This window comes from Protomyctophum bolini (assembly GCF_963924005.1).
Source record: "Protomyctophum bolini genome assembly, chromosome: 9".
NCBI classification, from domain to species: domain Eukaryota; kingdom Metazoa; phylum Chordata; class Actinopteri; order Myctophiformes; family Myctophidae; genus Protomyctophum; species Protomyctophum bolini.
In genome coordinates, this window is record NC_137870.1 from 10,655,012 (window position 1) to 10,666,523 (window position 11,512).

An 11,512-nucleotide genomic window follows, 5' to 3' on the forward strand; every position below is an offset into this window, starting at 1 on the left:
ATAAATAATGGACCTTGATATGAAAAGGGTTGAAAACCCCTGCGGTATAGATGGTACACTCTGCTAAACAGATCAGTATGCATGTAATCACCTGGTCTGTGTTGCACCAACAGAACTTACACCATGTGTCTTAACCGCTTGGTATTTTAAGTCCTATACACTGGTTGCACCATCTTGACTTAATTACGTCTTCTGCAAACTAAGACTGGGAATATGTCTTACACCTGGACAAGAGCATTACCTACAGTATAACATGGTGATTACTTCAGTGTAGTTGCACCATACCTCAGTGAATTGCACACACGTTGGAACAACAAGCTCTATATCATCGCTATCTGTAGAAAACCACTTAACTTCAACAGTTGAATAAATGTCACAATACCAAACTTTGAGGCAGATGCTTTGTTTTAAAAATATACGTTTTAAAGGACCGCTTTTCAACCTATCTTCGTATAATTGGTCCTCACTAATGTTCATGCAAAATAGCACAATTCTTTTCTACTCAGTTTGTGTCTCATAGGAGGGCTGTGGGCAGTTCAGAAACCCGTCCAACAGTGACATCATCGTTAGGCAGATTTTTTTAACAATATTTAGATTTGTATTATTGGGAGAACGATTCCATTTTCTCATTGCAACTTTTCAGGAATAGAAAGCCTGCCGTTTCTATTTGCTTGGATTCCCCATCAATGGTTTATGACCTGCCCAGCCACAGCCCTCCTATGAGACACACACTGAGCAGAAATAAATGCTGCTATTTTATCATGGTCATTGAGGACCAATAATATGAAGACATGTTCAATTTGTATTTATAGCACAAAATCACCCCAAGGGGTCTCTGTGCACTTTACAGCAGCAATACATCAAAAACATAATTTAAAGACACAAAACAGAAAACATAGTAAAATATGGTAAAATGTGAATAGCTATAGATCATCAAAGAATAAAACTACGCGGAACCGTATAGTGCATAGAGAAAATATGTGTTTTTAGCCTCGGTTGAAAAGTGTGGCAGAAAAGTGCTGAAGTGGTCCTTTAATTTCCTGGGGGGAAAAAATGCATTCTTTCTCCTGCAGGTTTATTGGAACAATGCCATTGTCCTTGGCAACCTATTCAAAAGCTTTACCGACTTTACGGAACGGTGCGTCTGTGGTAGATATGAGGCCTATGCCCATTTTCTTTTTTAATTATTATTTTTTTCTCTCAAAATGTTGCAACAATGCAAACAGAAGGAAGTCATGTATTATGAAGCAAAACAAATGTATTACAAATGTACTTCACACAACATCCTGCCAGCTGGGACAGCTGTTCAGACGCTGGGAGCACTCAGCCAACAAACCTGTGCTGTGTGGGAGCCAACAATGCCACACCGATGTACGTGGAATTTATAAACCTAAGAAAGCATTGGAAAGCTAGCCAGATGTGTGGAGGTGACTGGCAACGCCAATGGAGGGGAGAGAGGCTATATACGAACATTCACTGACAGCTGGAACAGCTGGCAGAATGCTGTGTGACGCATTGTAATCCATTTATAATCCTTTATTATCTAGTTTGAGCAAAATGGGCATAATACCTATACTACTGGTATGAGGGCAATGCTACTGTATATGATTCAGGGATGATTGTCCATCACAACATCTTACCCCTTCAGAGATATAGTATAGGCTACTATAGCCATACCTTTAACTGATAAAACTGAACTGATGAAATTCAATTATAAATTATAAATTGTAATACAAAGATCACAAAATAAAATAAAAAATGTTTTAGGCTGAACTTTTTCTTTTGTTCCAGAGAAGAGTGGTTTGAGCAAATTGAAGAACACAGCCATTACGTGCTTTCCGGGAATTGTCAAGCAGCTTGGTAGCACTGGCCACAATCACAGGACAGACAGCTAATGTGCAGAGACACCCAGCTGAGATGCATGTTTTCTCACACATAAGCATAAGCAAATGCAGCCGCCTACACACACACACGTGCACTCACAACTCCCCATATAGGCTGCGGGCCATTTGCGCCAGACTACATTTTCCACCACGCTCTTTTTGCTATACTACTCTGAGAAGCACACTGTTCTAGTTCATATAACTGTGACTGACTTAACATGTATGGGCCCTGGGTAGGCAACCCGGCCTGGCGGAGACCTGCACTCAGAGGAGCACACTGTTCTATAGTTCATACTTTGACATTCACCAAAGATAACTGATTTTCAGCTGGAACAGTGTTTGGTTATGACATGCTTCTCTGTGGATCTCGGAGCTGTGGGTGGACAGTATAGGGGTGTAACGATGCAGTAACTGCATTGTCCATCCATCCATCTTCAACCGCTTATCCGCGGAGGCTACAGCTCCACCAGAGAGCTCCAGACTTCCCTCTATCTAGAGCAACATCTCTCTCTAAGGGAGATGCCAGCCACCCGTCGGAGAAAACTAATTTTGCCCGCTTGTATTAGCGAGCTTATTCTTTCAGTCATGACCCACACTTCATGACCATATTGAAAGTAGAAACGAAGATTGCTCGGTAGACAGAGAGCTTTGCCTTCTGGCTCAACTCTCTTTTCGTAATGCTTCATTCCCTACCCGGACTGCACAATCCACCGGTTTCCTGCTGAGAAACCATTTGCCTCAGATTTGGAGACGCTGATCCTCATCCCAGCCTCCATACACTCGGCTGCGAACTGGTCCAGTGAGAGTTGAAGGTCTTGGACCGATGGGTGCCACTAGGACCACATCATCTGCAAAAAGCAGTGATGCAACCCTTAGCTCACCAAGTCGAATACCCTCTCCGCCACGACTTCGCCTCGAGATCCTGTCCATGAAAATCACAAACAGGATAGGTGACAATGCGCAGCCCTGGCGGAGGCCAACCCCCACCGGAAACTAATCTGACTTACTCCCGAGCACACGGACACAGCTCTCGCTTTGGGTGTACATAGATTGGATGGCCCTCACCCCATACTCCTGCAGCACCTCCCACAGAACCTCCCGGGGGACCCGGTCATATGCCTTCTCCAAATGCACAAAACACATGTAGACTGGATATGCATACTCCCAGGCCTTCTCCAGGATCCCTGCAAGAGTATAGATCTGGTCAGTTGTTCCACGGCCAGGACGGAATCCACATTGCTCCTCCTGAATCTGAGGTTCGACTATAGGGACCAATTTCAAGAATCGAAGTACATTGATATGTAAAAAGCAAGATATCGTATCATTTTGCAATGCAAATAATCGATTGTATCAAATTAATACTAAGTACTTGTGCGTTGTATTTACCCCTCTTTAGAAAGAAAGAGGGGTTTAATTACATTTCCATTCAATATCGCTACACTTGGTCAATCGATAAATGTGTGTATTTTATTCTTCATGCATTTGATCCGCGACTTCAGATGCCTTATACCTTTGCAAAGTGATTAAAACGTTTTTTCTTGAGTTTTTCTGTTGAGACAGTGAAGAGGATGTGCGTACATATAGCCGATCTACATGTTCACAACGGTGTTGTTGTGAGCTTGTAAATTTGCTATTTTCGAAAATTCTTTGTAAAAACTAGTCCCAGGTCCCTGGCACAATATCTTTTCAGATGTGGGTCCGGTCCATGCATGGCCAAATACATACATCAACCTGGTGGTCCTTGACATGAACATGTTTGATAACCGCTGTATTGCAAACAAACTCCCTTAAAAAGTGACAATAGTGTTACTCTGTGACAAATGGATAGGATTAGGATAAGGATTTTACTGTGTACCCTCTTACCACCTGTCATTTATAGATTCCAGCATGGTCGTTAATAATGAGTGTACACAATGAACAGGAGAGGATTAAAACGTCTAGACGGGGGCTAAATAACAATAAATAACATTCTGAGACAGGAAAACAAAAATAGTGAGACACTGGAAGGGAGCCAGGAGGACGGGGAAAACAGGAGGAGACAGGCCAGGGTAGAAGGAAGGATAGCAGCGGAGGAGAGGGGGGGGGGGGGGACGTGACGGGAAGGGGAGGGGAGGGGAGATACGGGAAACAAGAGGACGGCTGTCAGGAGATAAAGGCTGGAGAGAAGGAAAGGAAGAATAAGGGAGGGACAAAGAAGGCGGTAATACGGGACATGATAGGGTAGACGGCGGGCAAATGAAGAGGCAGATCTTTCCCCGGGGGGCCATTACCAATGACAAGCGCTAGCACGCGCCACACGCAAGCACACACGCACACACACACACACACACACACACACACACACACACACACACACACACGTGCGAGCGCACACCGTCTCTACCCGACAAATGTGCTTGCGAGCGGACAGGAGAAGGACAACACACTAGGCCAGTGTGTAGTGTCACTATAGCAGAGTTTCACATAGCAAAAAACAAGTGCATGCTGCCATGCTTGTATCAATTATAGATGTGGGCAAACTGGGCATGCTCAGCTGCTCAGGTATTAATAGAAAAGATTCTCCACCAGTTCTTTCCGATACTTAATAATAGACTATGATGGTGTTTAAGAGTGACAGGATTAGAAGGGGAGAGAGAGGAACAGAGAGGGTGGACTTGTGGGGAGAGAAAGAGTTGAACTTTGTTGTGGTTGTCTGTGTAAAGCGCTGGTGTGTAATTGCCCTCTTCTCGCACTAGTAAACTCGTATTGCACCTTTCTGTATATTTATGGAACATAGCCTTCACAAAAGTTCACCTAACTTTGCTCCTACAAGGAAAACATGCGCATGTACATAATTGATACTCTTATTTTAACTCTCTGTTGTCTCTTTTCTGCACTCTATATATATCCCTGTGTTTGCTGTGTTTTGTAATGGAGTATTTCAACATTGCAGTATTGATACTTTTACTTAAGTAAAACAATTGAGTCATTTTTCCACCACTCCAGAATAGTGTGTGTGTGTGTGTGTGTGTGTGTGTGTGTGTGTGTGTGTGTGTGTGTGTGTGTGTGTGTGTGTGTGTGTGTGTGTGTGTGTGTGTGTGTGTGTGTGTGTGTGTGTGTGTGTGTGTGTGTGTGTGTGTGTGTGTGTGTGAGAGAGATAGAGAGAGAGAGAGAGAGAGAGAGAGAGAGCGCGAGCGAGCCCCAGAGATGATCATGATTCAGCAGCAACATAATTCATGTGAGCTGGTGTGATAAACCAACGTGACACTGTGGCATTTGACATGAGCAATCTGAGCTATAATTTGATATGGCTACAGTTACATGTCCTAATGTCATGCCACTTGCCACAACATGGCATTCCCTGCGTTGATTTACTCCCTGCACTTTGAGGAGGATTTAAATGTAAGAGTCTGTTAAAACCGTAACAACTTTATCTTGTAGAGTTGCATTACAGTTGATATTCTATGATTGTAAAAAGTATATATTACATAGTACACATACGTATGTTTTTGTTGCCTTTTTAACCACTGCACAAAAGAAGTGTCCGAAAGGAAAAGTAGCCTACTTTGAAGTTTGTAGTTGAACTTACGTAACTGAGGTCTTGTCTCTATGAAATTAAGTGAAGTGATTTGGAGAATGTGAAACTTACTTAGTCTATTGCTGATCATTTATGCATGTAAAAAAAAAGATCAGCTAATCTCTTAGATATATGCACATTCTTATGAAGCTGTTTTCTTCAGAGAACAAAACTTCGTTCATACATTAGTGAAATCTGATCACTCTCTCTCTTATTACAAACTTCACGAAGAGATACATAAATGATACTAGGTCGAGACGTTATGCAATATGGAACACTCCCAGTCAATGTAGTACTTACTGCTTTCAGTGGGAAAGGGGCCTTAATGTAGAAATAGCGATGAACAAAGGGCGTGTGATTGAGACTAGATGGAATAGAATCATGACACAGAGGAAGAACAGAGCAGAACAATGAGCGATAGAGAGAGAGAGAGAGAGAGAGAGAGCGGTACGGGCGGAAAAGAGACTTGTGAATGAGTAAAGGGAGAGTTCATGATGACGGAGAGAGAAAGACAGATGCTCTGGGAGTAAAGCAGAGAAGAGGGGGAGAGTGTGAGATATATAGACTCAGAGGGAAACGGAGCGCAGAAGTATAGCAGTGACTGAGGCTTGAAAAAGCAGGTGGGCTGAGAGTGTTATCTCCCTCTCCCTCTCCCTCTCTCTCTGTGGACTACTTCTATAAAAGGTCTCTCCTCTCGCCCAGTCTATGTGCCTCGGGAGGAGTCCCCTGCACTCCCGTCTCTGATGCACTCTAATTGGCTCCTTTTCATTAGGAGCTGTGTGGAAGCCAAGAGAGCTCTCAGGTCTGTGAAATGCCCTGTGCATATCAATGAGAACCCCCTACCTACCCCTATACCCCACCCCATCACCCCTGATGACCACAGGGGCAGTCTAAGGTCTGTGTCCATTACCCATTATTATTTATTCACACCTGTAGCGCAACAACAACATCAGCCTGTCAGTGATCGGTCATGAAGCGGGCGGCTTGCTTGCATATGCCCACCATGCAATGGAATCCAGAGTGTTAATTGACTGGTCAAAATAATATGGCCCCATTCGGGTATAAGCTGCAGACTACTAAAATAACAGAGTATTTTTAAGGTGTACGTGGCACAACACATCTTTGATTGATTGGTTGAATACTTTATTAGGCAGAAATGTTAACAGTGCAGAGTACAGTCAAACTAGTCTTAAATGACATCACAGAGGTGAAAAAAGTCCTTGCGGTCTTGTTTCTATTCAGGTCCTGGCTCATGCACATTCGCACCCTCTGCTCCGCATGTGACTGTCCACCACCTTCGCATTAACGCAATAAACCTCAGTGGTTCTATTTAGAGCGGAGGATGTGAGGCGAGGAGGAGGAGGAGAGCAGGAATGAGAGCAGATCGAAGAGAGTATAGAAGTGAGGAGAATTACTGAAGAGGACAGGAGATTGAATGAAGTACTGTTGGGAGCTACATGGGAACAGAGGGAAATGGTGAGGGAAAAGCACGGAGAAGGCACAGGCTCATGGAGATTGGTTACACTGTAGTAGAGCAGTGCTTCTCAAACTGTTTCATGTCATGGAACCCTTAAATAAACCCGTCAAGACCTGAGACCAGATTCTACAATATGTCTTCTAAATCATGACCGTTTTCTGGAGAGAAAAAAATGTATCAGTGGCGCTCAAAACTTTTGTGTTTAAAAAGGTTTGCTGTGAAAGAAAATATATTCAAAGATTTTTCATTTTCACGAGAAATTGCAGATCTACTGTACAAGCTCAGCTTGTACACACAATGTTAAAGTTACTGTGGGAGGGAGAGAGTGCCAGTGCCTGCAGCGGCAGCTCTGCTCTGCCCACATTCCCTTGTTCCGTCACTTACTCACTCCACACAGACAGCTGGGTTGTGTCACGTCACATGGGGGCTAACGGTAGGCTACGTCACACATGGTGGATGACGTGCATGCGATCCATTCAAGTCCTCTTTACAAAACGACTTTACAAAACCACTGTTTTCCAGATGGTTATAGCTATTAAGCCCTGATGCCTGAAGGAAGGTTGCAAGACCGAAACATTGCATTTCTAATAAATGTTGTTGAACCAGCAGAACCGGCAGTGTGTGCCACGGATGTCCCTCCTTCCATAGCTATTAAGCCCAAATTGATTAAGTCGGGACCAGATGCTAGGTCGTTATAAAGGTCATTCTCGACAGACGCCTCCGGACAGTGCTTCATGCTCTCTGTGTCTGAACAGCTACACTAGTCTACCGGTATTCTCTCGCTGGACAAACGCACACGCACACGCACACGCACACGCACACACACACCACACACACACACACACACACACACACACACACACACACACACACACACACACACACACACATGAATGAATGAATGGACATGTTTGAAATGTTCATTCATAGCCACATAAACACATTTACAAGGATGCCTTGTACAAAGTATAGTCAAATGACTATATCCTACACACTGCCAGTGCTGTCAGACAATATGAGAGCAGCTGGCAGTTACAAAGTGCATAGTTGGCAGAACACACCTCTCTCTCTCTCTCTCTCTCTCTCTCTCTCGCGCTCTCTCTCGCACACACGCACAGCCGTGCACGCACACAGCCACACACACACACACACACACACACACACACACACACACACACACACACACACACACACTACTGTATCAGTTGTAATCCTTCCTGTATGCTGAATGACAGGCACTGAAAAGCCAACCTCAAAGTGCTCTAGGTTAATTTGGTGGCAGTGTTTGGCGCGTGCTCATATAGGCTGTACACCTGCACGATGGGACAATGCATCACTCATAGGTTGTATATCTATCAGCTCAGTCATAAGTCATAACTCATAATCAGTCTCGGTCGGGTCATATATAGCCTATACTCAATTTGCATACGCTAATGACAAAAACGTATAGCATAAACAAATAATTGGCTGACCCAACATATATCATAATTAATCGGGTAATGAAAATTCCTGTTGAAAAGAGCTATAGGTGCCATTCACTGCTGCCGTTTTTTCTTTTCCTCCTATAGGCTATATAGTGTTCTGTATTTTGTTGATGACATTTTTTATTTTCTTCATGCATATGTAATGTTGATGAATTGAATAGGACCACAATGGAAACAATTAAGTCCCTACCGGTATATAGGACTTTTTTGTGTCATCCTTTTAGCCTTAAATGTACCGTGCATATAGCCTACTAAAAAAAGTATATGCAATCAATAATATATAACAGACGCCCATATGAATTTAAACTACCGGTAGGTGCAAAGGATGAACAGACAAATGACAGGGCAGATCCAACTATGTTATATGTAAAATAGCCTAAAGACCCATGCCGGTGGTCCAGGAAACACAGACAAGTCAGACATCTAATCGATATCTGTATCGACGATCACTTGACATTTTTGATGCATGGCCAAGAAAGGATGTACAGCCAGCCAAGCCAGCGCACCAAAGTGTAGTGATATGATCACAGCATCAGGACCAGACCAGCCCTGTATGGCTGCATGGCATTAACATATTATGATACAACTGAACAGCCCATTCATTTCAGCACGGTTTCATTCACTATAATACATGTGCCGTCTCCTCCGCACCACGTGACTGCCTATACATGGCTGCAAACAGTTATGAATGAGGCAGTTATGAGTCACTACTATATAGTGCAGTTATAGCCTATATGTATAGCCTAAATATTTGAGACAACAAGACATGTTTTATCAAATGTATTGTTTAGTTAGTAGGGACAGACGGTGGCTGTATTGTAGACTGTAGGCTTCAGTATCCTTATGATAGGGTTCATTACACACAGATGTGTTCTATTTAGCCTATAATGTGTTGGACTCAGCAAGCAAGCAGGCTACCTATACGTTACACGTGCGTTACGCGTGCGTATTGTACCTCTCTCGCGCGCATCCTCCTATACATTTAGTACAACAATAAATATTTTCTTTATCTCTAAAATTACTTACCGGCATTTCTGAGTTTTCGGTTCCTCAGCACGGAGATGATGACCAGCAGGTTGCCCAGTACGTCCACCACGGTGGTAAAGATCAGCACCGTGGCCAGCACCGTGACGGCCCAGGCGGGACGCGCTCCTCCCGGAACCGGACCCTCCAACCCGCCGCCGCGGTCACCACCGCCGCCCCCCTGTCCCACTCCCTGTCCGAATCCCAGATCCGTGCGGTTCCTGAAGAACGAAACATTCTCTGGCATGTCGACACCGTTGGGGCTGTCAGCAGCAGCGTGTGCGCTGGTCCCCTCATTCAAAGTCCGCTGCTGTGGTCATGGTGAAACAACCAAAACGCAGCAGGCATGCCGACTCTTGTCTGTTGTCTTGCCCAGATGAGATAGAAACGAGTGTTACTACAGGACGGATTAGTTGTGTCTTGTTTGTCTGTTGTTTGTCAGGCGCCAAAATGCAGGCGGTGACTCAACTGTCTCGCTATCCGAATCGGGTGCGCCGAGCACCGGCTGAGGCGCTCCTCTCCTCCGCCCAACCAGTCCCTTAATTCCTCCAGTCCAGGAGGTCCGTTTACAGACTACAGGCTATCCCTGAATCTGACTCTTTCTTGAGAAAGAGCTGGTGGTCTCTTCTCTCTGCCTGGTGGTGGTGCGTCCTACTCCTGCCCCAAAACCAAACCCCCCGCTTAATCATTTCATTTGTCAGTCCAGCTGTTATCCCTCCATCCAGAGATCGACGCGCCGCGTGCGTGTGCCGTGTGCCTCTATCTCCAGATTCCTTTGCAGTTTCTTTCTCTTTCTACATTTATGTTCTTTGTTATAAGCAGCGCTGTCTGTCTGGAGGTTGGAGACAGTGGATCAAATCCGCCCTATAGGCTAGTGCTTTTTTTTTTTCTTTCCCTCTGGTGGCTGAAGACTGTCGGCCGGCCCGGGAGGGTGGGGGGGGGGTCTGTCGGAATTCTTTGTTTGTAGTTCAGTACAGTGAGTGCGCGATTGGGGCGCCAGCCCAGAGTCAACCGGCTGGCTCCCGTTCAGAATAAATATACCAGTAGCCAGTAGGCAGGGAGGCGGATTCAACCACGCGTGCCTGAAAAGCAACCTGTGCTGTTGGGCATGCAGGGGACCATGCGATGTGTGAGAAGGTGCTACTGTTTCACGTCCAGCCTGCCGGAGACGAGACCACTGGTTTATTTTATGTTCATATGATATTCTTTTCTGTGCGTATAATCCAATGCAACGCGTCGATCTATAATTAATTTAGCCTACATCGTTCTCACACAATTGGGATTAATAGTTGCATTGTGTTTTCCAGCTGCAGATAGCCAACCTATGCAGTATTCTATTGGAAAAAACAAAGTCACGCCGATTCCTTTAAGTAGCCCTACACAGCTGTACAGCATGATCATGATGGAGAGATGTGCGTGTCAGACCTGCTGGCACGTGGACACTCGGACGAACGTGCGCACGCTTCTGCGCTCTATTCTTTTTAAATATATATATATTATATATATATATATATATATATATATATATATATATATATATATAACCATCATCGTCCAACCCTCTTTTCGTTTGATATACGATCAATGATAGTCTTTATGGCAAATCAAATCGTTTTATTGGCCGTTAATTGGGAGCACCATGCAGCTGGTGCCAGGGGACTTAAATTGCAAAACGAGGCAATATCTGTGAGTCTGTCATAGTGTCCTTTGGCCCAGAAAACTTTGGCCCACAAAGCGGAACATTTTGGTGCCCTGCACATGCACGCATATGGTGTTCACAACTTCACAATCACTGACACTGTCCGTGCAACCTGGCACATGGTCACTGTGACAGGTGACACACGGACAGCGCCTTATAGAGGGTATGCGTATATGCTTAAAGTGAATGGCACATCGAGTGGCAAAGCAACAGGCAAAAAGTGAGTTTAACATTGTTTAATGCAATCAGATAGGACTTTTCTGTTTGGAGGCCAGAAAGTAGTTTTTTGACACTCAGACTCAGCTAGCCCTGAAACATGACTGTCATGATTATCATGAACAAATTAGCCATGGCATATAGCCTATAGGGCTATAGCCTCCGTGGTCTGTG

The 11,512-nt window shown here is 44.5% G+C and overlaps 1 protein-coding gene across 2 annotated transcripts in view; it reads right to left on the bottom strand.

Moving 5' to 3' along the window:
• mtnr1ba (melatonin receptor type 1Ba) overlaps window positions 1–10,191 on the bottom strand; it is an 82,498-nt gene extending 72,307 nt beyond the window's left edge. For both annotated transcript variants that reach the window (XM_080771490.1, XM_080771489.1), the window contains exon 1: window positions 9,427–10,191. In XM_080771490.1, the coding sequence (XP_080627616.1) occupies window positions 9,427–9,670 (244 nt within the window). In that variant the 5' untranslated portion in view covers window positions 9,671–10,191. The remainder of the gene's footprint in view (window positions 1–9,426) is intronic.
• Window positions 10,192–11,512: the final 1,321 nt, after the last annotated feature.